The sequence below is a fragment of the Narcine bancroftii genome, chromosome 4 (genome assembly GCF_036971445.1).
Source record: "Narcine bancroftii isolate sNarBan1 chromosome 4, sNarBan1.hap1, whole genome shotgun sequence".
Lineage (NCBI taxonomy): Eukaryota > Metazoa > Chordata > Chondrichthyes > Torpediniformes > Narcinidae > Narcine > Narcine bancroftii.
This window is the reverse complement of record NC_091472.1, coordinates 216,514,643-216,532,936: the sequence shown is the minus strand read 5'-3', so window position 1 is coordinate 216,532,936 and position 18,294 is coordinate 216,514,643. Positions and strand designations below refer to the sequence as shown.

Sequence of the window (18,294 nt, the reverse complement as noted above, 5' to 3'; positions counted from 1 at the left end):
TCCCTCTGCAAGCTGTTTAAAGTGCCATTGAAACCGCAGACCCCACCCGAGGGTGACGGACAGCCAGAGTGAAACGTTGAAGGCCTTTGGAAGTCTGGGGGTTTAACAAAAGACAGAAGGTCCTGGGAAAGTTCAGGAAGATGAGGTAAATGATAGGGTACTGAGGAGTGTGGAGGAGTGAAGAGATCTTCCACTCTTCTCTCACACTCCCCCTTTTCCCTCCCCCCCATGCTTCCCTGGGCAGGGGTGCATGAGGTGAGGTGTATTTCTTCAGGCACCCACCTTGCCTCTGTCCGATAATCAGGAGGGCAGTCACCGGTGTTGGGAATCTGTACCAAGCCTCTGCTGTGACACGTGGCCCCACACTCACCGAGCAAGAGTTCGGGCCCTGCCCACCCACCATCCCCTGTGGGTGGCCACCGCCTCAGTCTTGCCTCCGACACTCACCAAGAGGGTGTTCCCGATCACCTTGAATAGCCAGCAGGAGTGCGAAGGTGACCACTCCCCCCCCCCCCCCTCCCCCAACTGTGTCCTACCGATCGCATTCCCACATTGGGCCGTCATTCTCCGCAACCAAAGCCAAGCCAGTTGGGGATGGGGGCAGAGGAATGGGGGAGGGTGGGCCTGCAAAGGCTGTGTGATCCAGTGGGAGAACTTGCTGGTGGTGGGGGAAAACCTATTGGTGTCTAATTATGCCCATGAGCCTATTTGCACTCATTTAACCTATAACCCTTGAACGTTTTGGAACGTGGGAGGAAACCGGAGGACCCGAAGGAAACCCACGCAGGTCATGGGAGAAGAAACAGTCCTTACTGACTGCGCAGGATTGGAACCTGGATTGCTGGTGCTGGACAGTATTGTGTTAACGGTGCCACCCAAACCCATCTCTCTTAACCTTGAGCCCCTCTTCCTTCCATCTCTCAGCTGCCAGAGTCAGCCCTTCGTGACCTGCTGGTGGCCACCATCGCGGTGAAGTATGCTCAGTCCAACTCGGTGTGCTACGCAAAGGATGGGCCAGGTAGGTGGAATACACCCTCCCCTCCCCACCCTTCTCGAGCTCTGGGAGGGACTGGAGCAGTCAACTCGAGCCTCTGCTCTTCTCGGAAACGTTCTGCTGCCATGGACCATGGAGGGCAATTGATTTGCCCCTGGCCTGGCCTGGCCTAATGTGTGCCCCTCCCCTGCCTGTATCTGCAGATGGCCTGATGGGTCAGGTTGGGGTGGGGGGGGTGTCTCCACCTGATGAGTTGGGAGGGTGGGGGGAAGAGGGTTAGGGTCTCTGCATCTGATGGAGTCTGATGGGAAGGGTGGACTTCCCCTGATGATTGGGGCAGGGGGAGGGTTAGCGTATCTGCATCTGATGGGGAGAGGGGTTAGAGTCTCTGCACCTAACCAGGGGGGGTGGTTGGAGAGGTGATTTGACTAGCTGCTGGATGACCAGCCCATGGAAAAAAGAAATCTCGGGGTTGCATGTGATGTCATATAGGTGCCCTGACAATAAATCTAAGGCAGAGAGCTGAGGTTCTGGGGTGCGTCTAGCTTCACTGGTCTCCTTTTCCTACCCCATCCCCTGCTCGACCCAGGTTTTGGGCATCGGTGCTGGTCAGCAGTCTCGTATCCACTGCACCAGGCTGGCAGGCAACAAGACCGATCAACTGGTGGCTCCGGCACCATCCACGAGTGATGACCATGAAGTTCAAAGCGGGCATCAAGAGAGCAGAGATTTCCAATGCCATCGATCAATATTGTGGGCGGGAATCTGGAGGTAACAATACCCTGTGTGGTCCCGTCGGTAGCCGGAATTCTGCACGGCCTCCCCGGCGCTAAGCGTCACCCTCCACGGTTCTCCCCTCACCCTCGTCGGAATCCAACACCCTCCTTGGTTCCCCTGGTGCTAACCGGCACACTACATGGTTCCCCCGGCACTAAACGGCACCCTCCAGAGGGTTAGGGTCTCTGGCGCTAACCGGCATGCTGGGCATTACCCCCTCCCTGTGATGACCAGTTACCTCCGGCACTGAGTTGGCATGCCGGGCGGCTTCTCCAGTGGAAATCAGCAACCCTGGGCATTACCCCCAGCACTGTGTTGGCACGCAGGGCATCTCCTCCAGTGAAAACCAGCACCCACCTGGCACAGTCCACACAGGGCGAGGAATCACCATCTGGCCATATTTGGCCCACGAATCTACAAAACCTCCAGAAGTTCAAGGACACCTGGAGGAAAGCAGCCTCTGTTTGTTTGTTCTCCGACCCCTAAGCAGTCCCTGTCCTTGGGCGCTGCCCGTGAGGAGGTTGTTCATTCTCCCCATGACCGCATGGGTTTCCTCTGGGAGCCCCTTCACCTTTCAAAGACGTGCGGGGATTAGTGCATTAATGGGTCACGTGGGGGGTATTTTGAACATTGCGGGCTCATGGGCCGGAAGGTGTTTGTTACTGCGCTGTGTCTCGCAATGAAATTCAACCAGTCACCTCCGCAGAATCCCTGCCAATTCTCATTGTTCCTCCTTCTGGGATCCTTGCGTTAGTCCACCTTTGGCGTGTGAGATGCTGTAAATCTTTGTGCCTCACTACTTACGTCCATCATGCATACCCGATTTAAACATTAAGTTATGGGCCAGGGTCTGGTCTGTCCTGATTCTAGTGTCCCTGTTGCTCAGGAGTTCCCAAAGCACCCACTGCCAGAGCATTATTTGAGTTTTTGAGCACAATTTATTTGAGCTTGTGGCAAGGTTTTTGTGCTGTCAGCAGTAGATACGTTTGGATAACTCGATCAGGAGTGAAGCCAGACTGGATGGAGTCCCCGCACCCCTCCCCCCCGGCGGAGTCTCCAGTGGGTTCTGCGTGTTGTGCTGATTCGACAGCCTCATCTGGGATGATTTGGATGTTCTTGCCCCCCCCCCCCATCAGGCCACAGATCTGCCCAAATGGCAGGGAATGTTCGAGCAGGCTCCCGAGCCACTTTTGGAGCATGAGCGAAGGGACTGGATCTCTAGACTGAGGGGTGTCGCTCTGAGCTCGGACGCATTCTTCCCGTTCCGTGACAATATCGAGCGAGCAAAGAAGGTAAGTGTCACCCGGATTGAAAGAAGAAAGCTTGTGGACATTGTATTCCGTCCGCTTCACTACTTCCCTACCCCTGTTTCCTTTCCTCCACCTCTGCATTCACAGCGCTACTTCCCCCCCCCCCCCCCCCCCCCACACCACTGATCAATTCTCAGCTTTTGTCCTCCTGTCCACCTCTTGCCTGTTGGTCTGTGCTCCTGTCCTCTCCCAGCCTTTTTATTCCGGCTCCTGCCTGCTTCTTGCTCATACCTTGACGAAGGGCTTGGGCCCGAAACGTTGGTATATATCTTTTGCCTCCTCTGGACGCTGCAGGGCCTGCTGAGCTCCCCCAGCGCTTTTGTGTATTGTTACAACCCCAAAGGACCCCAAAACCCAGCAGCAATAAATATTCACCAAGTCAAATGGTTACAAACAAAAGTTGCTTTTAATTATCTTTAACATGAAAACAGAATCAAAACTTAACCCCCTTCTAATTCTAATTCTAACCACATGTGTATGAAATGTGTGTGTAAATTTAAGAAAATGTTCTTGGTTCACAGTTCAATCTCACTTCTCATTCTTCCAAGTTCTCTGGTTGCAGGCAATTCTTATACTGTGCACAGAATTTAACATGTTTAAAGTTCACTGGACTTTGGTGGTCGAAGGGTAAATGTTTACCAGTCAGGAAGGTTCTTGTAGGTTTGCAGAGGGAGATTTGTTGTTCCAGGATTTCCACAACTGAGGTACCACCATTAGTCACCTCAATGTCTTGCTGATGAAACCTGCCCCATCAGGGTCTCCAGATGATAACCTCTTTATTTCATGCTACACAGAGTTCCTTTCTGTTCCACTTATTCCAAGAGAAACATCAGACAGACAGCACTTCCAGACATCCGCTACTCTGGAGCTTCTGTTTTAGTTCTGACAAGCTTCTCCTGGCTTGCTACAGCTTTCTGTGTCCAACAGTCTAAGAATCCCTTCTGTCCCTCTCTCTATCTGAGACTCAAACTGCCACTCAGCATGTCCTTCTTTCACTTGGAAAACCCCTGGCCTTCTCCAGCAAACAATAAGAGTTTGTCTTTTGGTCAATCTGTTGTTTTAGGTAAACAATAAGCTTTCTGGGAAGAGATATTAGGAGATGGCCTGACTCTTGCTGTGGCTTTTAAAGACAATAGTCCATTCATTCACTTCAATTAACAGCCACTTGTGAAATCTCCATGGCATTCTCCATAGTTTCTGTGGTCACTGAATATGAATTCTTCAGTATGTCAAATAGTATCTGTTTTAAAATGTGTATATGTAACCTACTCTACTTTTCCCAGTTTATCTCCCAAAAATATTCCATCACAGTATTTAGGCGTTGTCTGTAGCTGTAGCTGCCTTTGAATGTCGGGACAGGGGGTGGGGGGCACAGGGTGAATGGATTGGCATCTCACCCGTGAGGTTTATGGAGAGGGAAGGCTCCATTTCTCAGTGCTGCACTGATCCTGTGGCGGGTTTATGGTGAGAGGGGAAGAGATTTGACAGGAACCTGAGGGATAACTTTTTTTTACACAGAGAGTGAGAAGGGGGTGTCGGAGGAGGTGGATGAGGCAATGTTTCTGGAAAAAAAATTGGATGGATACGTGAATAGGATGGGTTTGGTGCAGGGGTGGGCAACCTTTTATCATCGGTGGGCCGGATGGTGTGTCCGTGTTTCAATGGCAGGCCGCACTGATGCTACCATAAATGGAAAGAGCATTCCAGGAAGCGGTGGTGTTGCAGAGAGAGGTGGATTCTCACAGACACAGGCCTCCCACAGAAGAGATGGGTCTCACGCAGAGGAGAAGGCTCCCATAGTCAGTGGGATAATGTCACCGTGGGAGGGGGAAGGGGAAGAACGACACTGCAGAAGCCTGCAGAGTGCGCAGACGATGAGGCAAGTGTGCGTTGGGCCTCGTGGTGACCATGCAGTGGGCCAACAGAGAGGGATGGAGAACTGAAGTTGCAGACATCAGGAAGTTAAGGGCCATCTCTTTAGACTGAGCTTTGATGCATCTGATCTGAGCATGGATCTCCTAATGGGGGGGTGGGGGGTGCAAGCCAATCCTGGCTTCACCCCTGGAAGGAGTGTCTGGCTTCTGCCGCACCCATTCTGACCTCCCTGAGGTGATGCCTCAAGGGCCCAGCACGAGCTGGAGGAACAACACTGGAATCAGGGGACGTGGCCTCAAGATTCATGGGAGCAAATTTAAGACCGAGATGAAGAGGAGCTTCTCCTCCCAGAGAGGAGTGAATCGAATTGTTTGCACAAGGAAGCAGCAGGGGTTGCCTCATTGAACGTATTTAAAAAGAAAACAGATTTTTCCATAATAGGGGAATTAAGAGTTTCGGTGGAAAAGGTAAGACATAGACTCGTCAGTAATGAGCTCATCCATTATCCTGCTCCCCTGTGTTTTTCCATAAACCTTTGATGCCCTGGCTAATCAAGAACCTGTCAATCTCTGGTTCAAATACACCCAAAAACTTGACCTCAACAACTGCCTGTGGCAATAAGTTCCGCAGATTCACCGCCCTCTGGCTAAAGAGGTTTCTCCGTGTCTCGTAGGAGGCTGCCCTTCAATCCTGAAGTTGTGCCCTCTTTCCCAGTTAAAGGATGCTACATCATGGCTGTTACATCCTAAAAATGGAGTATTACATGGACAATAATGGAACATTTGCTTTTTTACTCTCGTGAGAATCACCCTTTCTATATCTACTCTGTCCACACCTTTCTACATCCAAAATGTTCAAATGAGATCCCCCTCATTCTAAATTCTAGAGTACAAGTCAACAATGGTCAAACACTCCTCATGTGATAACCCGTTCACCTCTGGAATCATTCTCAAGAACCTCCTCTGAACTATTTTCTAAGGTTAGCACATTCCTTCTTAAATGAGGAGCCCAATGTGGGATAATAGTATTTAAAGTAAAAACGTATAACATTTGTTAAATGGTGAGGGATCGAAAGATTACTGCTGTTTAGGGATTATGGAAAGTTAACAAGTTGTCTGTGAGATTTGGAAAGGAGTGCAGAGCTGTATTGGCAAGAGGATTTGAGCACAACGGTCGACCACCTTGCTTTAATTGAGACTTGGGAGCTCGGTATGTCCACATCTGGAATATTCTGGCCTCCTTGGTGAGGAAAAGACATAGAGGGAGTGCATCAAAGGTTCACGAGTTTGATTGCCAGGAGGTAACGGGAGATGAAGTAGATTGGGCCTCTGTGCAGATAGAGGTGAGGAAGAGGTTTCCCATTGGCGAGCCCAGAACCTGGTTGTCCATTCAGAACGTATAAAAGAAATTTCTTTAGAGCATTTGGATTCTGTACACAAGGGCTGTGGAGGTTCGATCGCTGAGTAAATTCACGGGGTGGGGGTTGGGCGCGCGATGTGGAGAGACTATAGACATTAAGGGAATGAAAGAATAAGAGGCAAGTAACTGGGTAATTGTTCGCTGACGCACAGCTTGCTAGAACCACTGCCTCAGACTCTCTCCTTCACCCTGTCGCGCTCCTTCCCCTCACCCAACCTTTCTCCAGCTCTGTAGTCAGAGCCAAACAGCCCATCTCCACCAATAAATTCTCACTTTTCCTCTCCTATCCATATCCAGTGATCACCTTTAATCTGTTGGTCTACACTCCTCCCCCTGGCCCCTTCCACCCCTTTTAATTCAGGCACCTGCTTGCTTTCTACTCCTAGCTTGAAGTAGGGTTCGGGCCCGAAATGTATCTGCTTCCTTTGGGCACTGCGAGACTGGTTGAGTTCTCGGGCATTTTTATTTACTACATTCACAGCGTCTGCAGGCTTTCGGGGCTTCACTCCTCCAGCATTTTGCCTGCTTCTCTCACTTTCCCAAATAACTTGGCATTACCCACAAATCTGGTGCCATCACTGTTGATCTATTTGATGTGCATTGCAAATGATGGAGATTGGAGCACTGCTTCCTCACTGGCCACAGGCTGACACATCCCCTATGCCCTGCCAGCATATCACACTGATCATCCGATTTTTGCCACACTTTTTTTTCATATCGCCATTGCTTCAAACGCTTTTTAAGTGAGAATCTGCCTCCTACGTCCCCTCCACCACTTCTGCGTCTGTGCCTCAGATTTAACTTTCCTCTCCTTTCCGCAGAGCGGGGTTGAATTCATCGCTGCCCCTGCCGGTTCTGCAGCTGACCAGCTGGTGGTCGATACGTGCGAAGGAGCTGGGCATAACTCTGTTCCACACCAAGCTGCGGCTCTTTCACACTAGAAGCCTTGCTCGCCCTGTGCTCTCTGTAAGATGTACGCCTCTGTAATTGATAAATAAATGGTTCCCTCTGGAGTCCGTTGATTGTGCAATTACTTTGGGGGGCCGTGTGCAGTTTGAAGTCCAGTCTGTGCTCCTTTTTAACTTTCACCAAGGGCAGGTATCCCATTCGACCCTCCCCTCAAGCCAAAGCAAGGTCACACTTAACTACCACCACTTGCAGAAACATGCAGGGGCGAATGTGAGCAGAGGGGTTGAAGAAGCCACAGAAGAGTAAAAGATCATCAGATGGGGAGGCTTGGGGATAGGACCAACCTGCGAGGACAAGTGAATTTTCTCTGCTCGTCATGTGTGCCAGGTGACGATCCCCAGACCACGCAGCAGGAAGCGACTCGAGAGAAAGGCACGGAACGCTCTCAGCTGTGTTTAAACAATTTTATTTAAACGAGGTTGGTCTCTTTTTTAAAAAAAAAGCACTGGCACCTACAAAGAGTCACTGAGTACAGAAAATACACCGAAAAAGAATTAAAATCTTATGGAGCCAGTGCAATCTTATTTATTCAACAGTATAAGAGTTGAGAGAATAACCACACAGCATTGGGGGACGGGGGGGGGGGGGGGGGGGGGGGGGAAGGAGAAAGTACTGATAAATAACAGCTGGTTCAGTTATACAATTACAACTTTGATTGCAGAACACAAAAGGGCTCGTGGAAGAGAAGGGTGTGCATATTATTAATTAGTAATGCTTGTTAATCCATGGCTCAGGGTGGTCGAAGAAGAGCTTGGTCACTTAGGGAACTGTTGGACGGGTTTTCTCCATTGGTTGAAATCCTTCCCACAAGAGGTCTCGAGTTGCCCTGATCTCTTGCTGACAGACATTTGGCTGATTGTGGGGGGGGGGGTTACAAGGTAGGGCGGAGAACGCAAGCGTGGTAAAGCTGGGAGAGTGCGCACAAGGAGTGGCGGGCAGCTCCCGATGTCTGGCGCCCATGGCTGTGGTTTGGCTGCCCGCTGCCTTACTCCAGCAAGCTGTAGGAGTCGGCCAGCACGTCCCTGGGGCCGCCGCATTCCACCGGGCAGTGCACGTACTGAGCAGAGACGAAAAGGGAACACACCACGTTAGAGACCAGTCGTCACAGTGAAAAATGGTTTCTATTGTCATTTGTCTCACATTTAAATAAATGCACCATCAGACTTCGCTTTGCACCTTGTCTGCTTTAATCTCCCTATCTGCTACACGACATCTCTGGCCCAGAAGAGATCACAGTCAGAGAAATCGAATACCTTATGCCTGCATCAGCTCCCTTTCCCTGGCACCCAGGTGACCATCGACCTCTGGATGCTCACCCTCGCCCTTTTGGGAACGTCCCTGCAGCTGCTCCGAGATGTTCTTGAGCCTGGGCCTCGGTGGGGGAGGGGAGGTACCGTTCTAGATTCTCGTTCGTATCCACACAACCTGCTGCCTGCCTCCTTGCCTACTGAATCCTCGCACATTACAGTTCTTTTCCCTGACCAAACTTGCTGTGCAAGGTCGTTCTCCCTGCTCTTTGTGTCCCCTAAAATAGGGGCAGCATGGTTGGTGTGACGCCTTTACAGCACCAGCGGAACCAGGATTCGAATCCTGCGCTGCCTGTAACAAGTTTGTGCATTTTCCCCGTGTCTGCGTGGGATTTCCCCTGGGGCTCCAGTTTCCTCCCACCGTTCAAAACGTACTGGGGGTTGTAGGTCAATTGGGCAGCTCGGACTCGCAGGCCAAAATGGCCTGTTACCGTGCTGTAAGTCTAAATCGAATTCAATATACATCTTGTCAGTAAGAAACAACCTTTGCCTACAGCTTCATACTTTCCAATGGCCACTCAATGAGGCAATGCTTGTACCACCTCCCAGCAACTGAAAGAACTCTTGCCCACTGACCCCCACCCCAATCCAAACTTGTACTCACCTTCGGCTTGTGGACTGTGGTTGGCTGCCCATGCTGGGAGGGGCTGGTTCGGTCTCCAGTTAGATTGGGCTTAGGCTGCCGGCAGTTGTCGCAACGCCAGCCCTAGAATCAGAGAGGTGTGTGAGAGTCGCATCCCCGGGCCCAGTGGACTTTAAACATTATCTAAACTCCCCAGGGTGTACATCCAAACTAAATCTGGCCCCACGAGAGATTTTTTTGCAGGATGATCTTGGAGGGTTGTTCCAAAAAGCAGCTAGAAGCTTCATTTAGCGCGCTATCCAGGCAAGTCAACAGTGGATTAATAGTTTGGCATGGGCTTAAGTCCCTGTTTCTACGCTATAGTTGCATGTCACACGTCCCTAGGTGTGCAACGCAACAGAGAAGCTGCAGAATTAATTGGTGGTGCATGGGTGAGAGAACTTGCATTCCTATAGCACCCCATCACAACCTTGGAGCATCTTGGCGGGGGGGGGGAGGGAAGCCATCTTTTAGATTGGAAAGGCAGCTGCTCACTTGTGCTGAGCACGACCCCATGCAAACACAATTACAATTCCCAGATTTACAGGAAGGATGTGTCCCTTGGATATGTGCTGTAGATACTTGGGACAGGAGCCCTGCCTGTCAGTAACAGAATCTCAAAATGGACTGAATCAATCAGGTTTTTTTAAAACTACCTGGATTCCCTAGATTACAAAGCCAACAGGCAAAGGTTCCATTATTGTCACATAATACTACGTTTAGAATGTAACATGCGGGAATTTGCCCACCGTAAGGAAGACGGAGAGTCACCACTTTGAGGCCCCAGCAAAGAACGAGCTCGTGACCTCTGGTTTACAAGACCAGTGCTCTGACCACTGAGCTATCGGAACCAATTATAGAAGTGAACCCATTGTTCCCGCATGCTCTTGCCCCACCAAACAGATATCGTCTGCTTGGTTCTACCTCCTGCCCAAGATACACAAACGCAATTATCCAGGTAGACCTATCCACATGCTCCTGCCTCATCAACAGTATCATCTCTGTAACCCCCTCTTTGGATGTCCCAAGGTTGTGAAAGGTGGTGGGTAAATTAATTTGGAAAGACAGGGATTGTTTCGGAGTAGTCAGCATGGTTTTGTATGTGGTACATCATGTCTAACAAATCTTGTAGAGTTTTTCAAGGAGGTTACTAAAAAGGTTGATATGGGGAAGTCGGTGGATGTTGTCTATTTGGACCTTAGTAAGGCTTTTGATAAGCTTCCCCATAGTGAGGAAGGTGGAAGCATTAGGTATTAATGATGAGGTAGTGAAATGGATTAAACAAGGGTGGGATGGGAGATGCCAGAGAGTCGTGGTGGAAAATTGTTTATCGAATTGGAGGCTGGTGACAAGTGGAGTGCTTCAGGGATCAGTACTGGGTCTACTACTGTTTGTCATATATATATATATATATATATATACACACAATCTAGATGATAGGGAGGCAAATTGGATTAGTAAATTTGCAGATGATACAAAGGTTGGTGTGTTGTGGACAGTAAGGAAGATTATCAAAGCTAAGAGTGAGCTGAAAGATGGCAGATGGTGTTTAATACTGATAAATGTGAGGTTCTACATTTTGATAGGACTAATCAAATAGGACATACACGTTAAATGGTAGACAATTGAGGAGTGCAGTGGAACGAAAGGATTTAGGAGTCATGGTACACAATTCTCTGAAAGTTGAATCACATGTGGATAGGGTGTTGAAGAAGGCATTTAGTACATTGGCTTTCATAAGTCAGAGTATAGAACATAGGAATTGGGATGTTACGTTGAAATTGTATGAAGCATTGGTGAGGCCAAATTTGGAATATTGTGTGCAGTTTTCGTCGCTGAATTACAGGAAGGATATAAATTGAATTGAGAGAGTGTAGGGGAGGTTAACAATAATGTTGCTGATGTTTCAGTGTTTGAGTTACAGGGAAAGGTTAGGCAGGCTGGGACTTTATTCCTGGACCATAGAAGATTGAGGGATGATTTGATAGAGGTATTCAAAATGATAAGGGGGACACATAGAGTCAATGTGGACAGGCTCTTTCCACTGAGAGTGGGGGAGATTCAAACAAGAGGGTGCAGATTGAGAGTAAAAGGAAAAGTTTAGGGGATACATGAGGGGAATTTCTTCACGCAGAGGGTGGTGGGGGTATGGAATGAACTTCTGGCAGTGGTGGTAGAAGTGAGATTGATGTTAATCTTGAAGGAAAGGTTGGATAGGTATATGGACAGGAGAGGTGTGGAGGGTTATGGGCCAAATGCGGGTCAGTGGGACGAGGTGGGATAAGATGTTTGGCATGGACTAGTAGGGCCGAACTGGCCTGTTTCTGAATTAAATAGTTGTTTATTGACCCGAGTTCTCAGATATAGTTTAAAGCTTGGCATTGCAGGCTGATCAGGAAGTCAATCCATAATTTAATTACAACAGACATGCAATAATAAAGCAAAATCACAGAGTGTAATGTTACGGAGAAAAAAGGTTAGTTAATAGAAGCATTATTTTACCGGTGACAGATTGGTTCAATGGTCTTATAATGACAGGAAAGAAACGAATCAGGTAGTGATTTCTAACTCATGCATTTCCTGCCTGGCAGGAGGGGGGAAGAAGACAGTGAACTAGGGTAGGATGTGTCCTTTAATCTGTCAGCTTCTTTCCTGAGGCAGTGGGAGATAAATGGAGATAAATTGGTTTGTGCGAAGGCCCAAGCTGCGAATTCTGGGCATGGAAGTTTCTGCCCAAAGACCAAGCGGCTGCGACAGGCTGAATAGTTTCAGATTTCAGCTCAAGACGCGTTGATTAGGGAGCGCTGCACGCTCCTGCCGTTTCATGGCTGTGTACTGCGTACATTTGGAGCATGGGGCACTGTTTTGGGCTCCTTAAATGTAAGGAAGAAGGTGCTAGCATTGGTGAGGGGGCGGAGATTTACAAGAATGATTCCTGGATGGAAGGGTTTGCACATGATTGTACCCTTTGGCGTTCAGAAGAATAAGGGGAGATAGAAGGATTTTGATTGGACAAGAACAGATGGGGCAAAGTTGTTTCCCATGGTAGGGGAGTTGAGCTCAAGAGACCCACCACCAGGTTTGAACAGCACCCATTTAAAACAGAGATGTGGAGGAATTTCTTTAGCCAGAGAGCAGTGGACCTCTGGAGCTTGCTATCATGGGAGATTGTGGAGGCCAGGTCCTTGGGTGTATTTAAGGCAGAGCTTGATAGGTATCAGATTAGACTGGGTATGAAGGATTATGGGGAGTGGGAGAACAGATCAGCTTATGAGGGGATAACAGAAGACTCGATGGGCTGAATGGCCTACTTCTGGTTTTCCCTATACTGCACTACAACATTCCCCACACTGTTGCCAGTGGGATCTCTCTGAGACTTGAAGTTCTAGTTAGGGTGGGTCACCTTGGACCCTTGCAGTTAACAGGCACAACATCTCCCAGAATCCTTAGTCAGGTAGCAAGGTAACAGTAGATTTGCATACCTGGTGTCCTCCCAAGCAGGTACATGAGCAAATGGCCCCAAGGTACTCCTTCTGCCACTGTTCCCCTACATTGTACATGTTCCCTTCATCGAAACACGATGCTTCATCTGCACAATGAACAAACACACTGTCAGCACAAATACCTTGCCACTGCGCTGCTTTGGCCCAACTACTTCAGGAGGTAGGCCGGACCAAGTGATGCTGTCCAGTAATGGAGAGGGTCAGGGGTTGTCAAGGATCTGTCTGCTCCTACTATATTGGGGCAAAGGAGGGTCACGAGATTAGTTTGGAGTATGGCGAGGTGAATGGGTCCAGAAAGGGAGGCAGGTTGGAGCTGCTGCTGTGGCCCAGCCCTGCCCAGAATGGAAGGGGCTGCAAGAGGGGGCAGGAACAAGGTGGGGGAAATGCAGATGGCAGGGGAACATGCATACACACAGAGGAAGAGAGCAAATTCATCTGCGGCTGCTGCATGGCTGAAACGCGCCTGTGACGGCGGGGCGCACCACGCTTCCAAATGCCAGCGGCTTTCGTTCCAGCAGGGCCCGACTGTTTCGAGTCTGGTCTCTGATCCCGCCGGAACACCCTGCTGAGTCTGGCAGGTGGCCCCACATGTCACCAACGGATCCCATTTCAGAATCCACGCTTGCCAGAAGCATGCCTGATCCCCCCCCCCCAACCCCCCACAACCCAATGGGGACGCCGAGAGGACGCCAAGCTGCCTAGTTGGCTTTTAGCCAGCCACTTACCAGGTTCACACTTATATTCGCCTTTGTTATTGCCCAGACATGTACAACTGACCATTTGTCCATTTTCACTGCGCTGGTTCCATTTCTCACCCACTTTATAGCTCTTGCCATTGTCGTGGCACCATTCTAGGGGAGGTAGTGAAAACAAGAGTTATCGTACCACACTTGCTCACACGAGCAAGGAACAATCCACCTTCAGTGCCCCAAATTTATGTAGTCACCCTCTCCACCCACCCCCCCCCCCCCCACCCTTTTTGCGTACCATCTTTCAGCAGGTCCAGAGGCTACACCAGCTGCCCAGTCACCAATTAAGCGCAGTGATTCGACAACCAATCTGCATCGCTCAATTAAAACGCGGAGCAGGATGTGCTCCAGCAGTTGCCCTATTTATTTTTCAATCTGGTAAGGGAACCGACAGATTCCCTAACATCAGACCCGAAAGCTTCAATCCCAGAGTGGGCAATTGAGTGGAATAATGATCAGCACACCATCTTTCTTCATCTGGAGTAATTTTACAGGATGTTGGTTCAATGTGTCTGCTAATGGGAACAGTCGATAAATTTGTTCCCGCATTTGCCTCTAACTTTTCAGTGAATTTAATTATTCTTTTTAATGTAAACTTAGACAGAACAGGCCATTTTTGGCCCATGAGACCGTGCCGCCTCATTAAACTACACCCCTGGTATGTTTCGAACAGTGGGAGGAAACCTGAGCCCACGGGGTTCTCCCATGCAGACACAGGGAGAAAGTACAAGCTCCTTACAGACAGCACGGAATTTGTACACTGGTCCCCAATGCTGGCGCTGTAAAAGCATTGCACTAGCCGCTACACCAACCATGCCCCCGTTTTTACCTTGGTCACTAATTCCATTTGGAGAGTTCCAACTGCCAGATCACAAAAGCCTCCATAGTCGCTCACACTTGCACTCCTTTGCCCCCCGCCAAAAAAAATTAAGTAATGCCCAAAGGGGCATGCAGGAAAAGGAGGAGTTTTATTACAAACGCAGGGAGACGGTGATTGGTGAAGTCTACAGTGGTCGGGGGGGGGGGGGTTCCAGAATACAAGAGCTGGGGAGTTTTTGTGGGGTGGGGGTCATCACTCTACCTCACAAAGCCAGAGTGGAACATCTCTGATAGGCCCCACAACTACTGTCATCAAATCCTGCTTCACCCTGTGAAATCTGGGCATTCTTCGATGCCTTGAGTGTGTAAGACCATGGGATCAGAAACAGGCTATTCAATTGATCGAGTCTGCCCCGCCGTTCAATCACGGGCTGATCCATTCTCCCACTGCCCGGCTTTCTCCCCGTAACCTTTGATGCCCTGGCTAATCAAGAACCTGTCCATCTCTGTCTTAAGTACAACCAATGATTTGGCCTCCACAACCGCCTGTGGCAACAAATTCCACAGATCCTCTGCACCTCCCCGGCTGAGGGTGAACCCCTAACGCGAGGGGGGGGGGGGGGGCTTTTTTAAATTTCCTTGCTGCCTCGGAGCCTGGCTGGATTAGACAACAATCCAACGATAAACAAAACGGTCAATGGAACCTCAGCCAGTCTAATGGAGCCATCATTCAGCAACATAGGTTCCAAGATGAACTGCATTAGACTGGCAAGAAAGCAGTTGGCACACACATCCATCCTAAATCCCCAGAAAGGTGTGAGGAGGACACTGTTGGCGCAATGCTGTTACAGTGTCAGCAAATGAGGTTTGAATCTGACGCTGCCTGTAAAGAATTTTCCCCACGTCTGCATGGGCTTCCTCCCACATTTCAAAGAAAAGCATGGGGGCTCGGGGGTTAATTGCATGCATGAATTACAGGACGACTACTCACTGGATGAGTCACACTTGACATAACCGCTGTCCAAACCGGAGCACGTGCACATCATTTTCAAGCCGATGTCAGACAGCCGCTCCCACTCCTGGCCGACTGCATAGTAGGAATTGGTGCTGACGTCGTAGCAGTGGTCAGGAGCTGTGGGAGAGAGTCGCAGCATGAGACGGGAACCATATCGACAAAGTTGCTGCACCCAGAACTCAGCGCCACATCAAACCTGACAGGGGAGTTGTCGGACGTGCAAGATGCTCTCGGCAACACTCTTCCCCCGTACCAGGCGCCCAACACAGTGGGAAAATACTCACTACCTGGGTTCTTCATAGTGGAACAGTCAGAACATGAGGCCATTCTGTCCATCAAATCCATACTGCATCCCAGATAGAATCCCATTTCCCCAACATAACTGTCCCATGTCATTTTTATCTCCTTGGAAGGCTGATCCCACCCCCACTGAACTTCATTGGTCACCACCACTGTGTGCGTGCACGCACGCACGCACGCACGCACGCACGCACGCACGCACGCACGCACGCACGCACGCACGCACGCACGCACGCACGCACGCACGCACGCACGCACGCACGCACGCACGCACGCACGCACGCACGCACGCACGCACGCACGCACGCACGCACGCACGCACGCACGCACGCACGCACGCACGCACGCACGCACGCACGCACGCACGCACGCACGCACGCACGCACGCTGAGCACATGTGCACATACAGGACTGGTTGTAGAACACACAAAAACACACAGCAGGGTGGAGCCCGCACACAGGGCAACGCGCACAAGCCAGAATTAGTCCGTAACCCTAAACTCAGCTCTGTTCCACCTCAAAGCACAACATTTCTTCAGAAATAATTTATTGCTATGATGTGTTTCCAAGCCATCCCACCCTGTCCCTGCCATAAGGAGGGGGGATCCTGCTGTGCATCAGAAGTGAGAGTAGTCCTCATCCAGGCCGGGATCTGCACGAGTTTAAATGGATAAAACGGAACAGTGCAGCACCCCTCAAATCTCATCCCATGTCCAGTGGACCCAGGCTCAGCCATCCTTCAATGCCAATCTTCACATATGTTTGGTAGCGGGGAGGCCTCCCTGGTGGGGAGACGGGACAGGATGAGGCAGATCGGACAGGGAAATGGAATGGGTTTGGGACGGGGAGACTGGATTGGGGCGGGGAGACTGGATTGGGGCGGGGAGACTGGATTGGGGCGGGGAGACTGGATTGGGGCGGGGAGACTGGATTGGGGCGGGGAGACTGGATTGGGGCGGGGAGACTGGATTGGGGCGGGGAGACTGGATTGGGACGGGGAGACTGGATTGGGACGGGGAGACTGGATTGGGACGGGGAGACTGGATTGGGACGGGGAGACTGGATTGGGACGGGGAGACTGGATTGGGACGGGGAGACTGGATTGGGACGGGGAGACTGGATTGGGACGGGGAGACTGGATTGGGACGGGGAGTGAGATGTGTGATGTCTGCATTGCTGAAGGTGGGATTGGATGGGAGTACCTGCAGGTCATGGCGGGTGTTAGGAGCTGGGTGGGATTATATTGTGAAGCTGCACAATATAATCTTCCCCACTGAAAATTGGTGCGGCTGCAAGAGTTCCCCAGACTTACACGGGTGGCCCGCGGTGATGGTCTCCTCCATGATCTTCTTTTTCCTGTCTCTATTCAGAGATTCCACGATGACATTGTACTGCTCTCCAAACACAAGGCCAGGAAGCACTGCGTATGAGGAGGATCCTGGGACCCGCACCTGGAAGATGAATGCAACACCTCATCAATCAGGGATTTCCCCCTTTCTTCTTTAAAGTTGACCCATTCCTGACCAGGTCTTCTATCTGGTTTCTACCTCCATAGTTGCTGGCTGACCTGATGAATACCTCAACCACTCTGAATTATCCATATCCTCAAGGACGAACCACGTTCTTCACGTGGAGGGGTGATTATTCTGATCTCCCACCAAAGGGTTCAAATGAAGGCAACACCATGTCCTTGAAGCCTAGCAGAGGAAGCTTTGAGTGGGATAGGTTTGGGGCATCCACATACTTCAGTAACATAGACTTGCCTTATGGCTCTTGCTCAGAATCAACACAGGTTTACTGATCCCTAGGGTGCAAATCAGTGGTGCGGAGAGTACAGTGGCTCCTCCACAGTCCAAGACCGTGGAACCCAGGTGAGCATACACCCTCGCCCGAGGGCCAGAAAGACTCTCCAGTGTTTCAATCACCAAGGCATCAAAGGCTCTTGGGACCCAATTGAGGTAAGGGGGTCTTGCCTAAATAAATGCAGCCGACAGAACAAAGACGATAGGCCAAATGACCTCGCTGTGCCGCATTTCTCAATGACAAATCGAGCAGCACTGTTCACCTTCTCCCAATGATCTCTGGCCATTACAAGTTTATCAGGGGTGACAGCCAGCAGCTTTTTCTCAGGCCTCAGCAGCCCTTACCAGAGGGCACCTGCTTAAGGTGAACGAAAAGTTTAGGTGAGACGTCAGCGGTTAAATCTTTACACAGAGAGTTATGGGTGCCTGCAGTACGTTGACAGGGTTGTTGGTGAAAGCCGATGCAAAGAATTTTAGATGGGAACACGCATACAAGAAGAGAAATAGGGGGTTAAGGTTGTGTCGTAGGGAAGGGTTGGTTCTTTGTGGCCTATACAGCTTTCATAAATTGAGGGGTTGAGTTTAAGAGCCGCAAGATGATGACGCAGCTCCACAAAACTCTGGTTAGACCACACTGAGTCCACTTCTGGTCATCTCACTATAGGAAAGGCATGGGAGTGTTGGAAAGGAAGCAGAGGAGATGTACCAGGATGATACCTGGTTTAGAGTGTATGCAGTATGAGCAAAGATTAAGGGAACTAGGGCTTTACTCTTTGGAGAGAAGGATGAGAGGAGACATGATTGAGGTATACAGGATATTAAGAGGAACAGAT

General features: G+C 50.2%; 2 protein-coding genes across 2 annotated transcripts in view; one reads left to right on the top strand and one right to left on the bottom strand.

The window, feature by feature from the left end:
• The window catches only part of atic (5-aminoimidazole-4-carboxamide ribonucleotide formyltransferase/IMP cyclohydrolase), a 46,726-nt gene extending 39,338 nt beyond the window's left edge, over positions 1-7,388 (top strand). Inside the window, 8 exon segments of the mRNA XM_069933941.1 lie at positions 13-14; positions 925-1,013; positions 1,580-1,652; positions 1,654-1,765; positions 1,944-1,952; positions 2,915-3,063; positions 7,197-7,262; positions 7,264-7,388. Coding sequence (XP_069790042.1) covers positions 13-14; positions 925-1,013; positions 1,580-1,652; positions 1,654-1,765; positions 1,944-1,952; positions 2,915-3,063; positions 7,197-7,262; positions 7,264-7,362 — 599 coding nt within the window. The 3' untranslated portion in view covers positions 7,363-7,388.
• A 346-nt stretch (positions 7,389-7,734) lies between these two features.
• Positions 7,735-18,294, bottom strand: part of LOC138762437 (fibronectin-like) — a 104,303-nt gene continuing 93,743 nt past the window's right edge. Inside the window, 6 exon segments of the mRNA XM_069936194.1 lie at positions 7,735-8,401; positions 9,256-9,357; positions 12,756-12,862; positions 13,502-13,627; positions 15,336-15,476; positions 16,972-17,110. Of these exon segments, the coding sequence (XP_069792295.1) occupies positions 8,330-8,401; positions 9,256-9,357; positions 12,756-12,862; positions 13,502-13,627; positions 15,336-15,476; positions 16,972-17,110 (687 nt within the window). The 3' untranslated portion in view covers positions 7,735-8,329.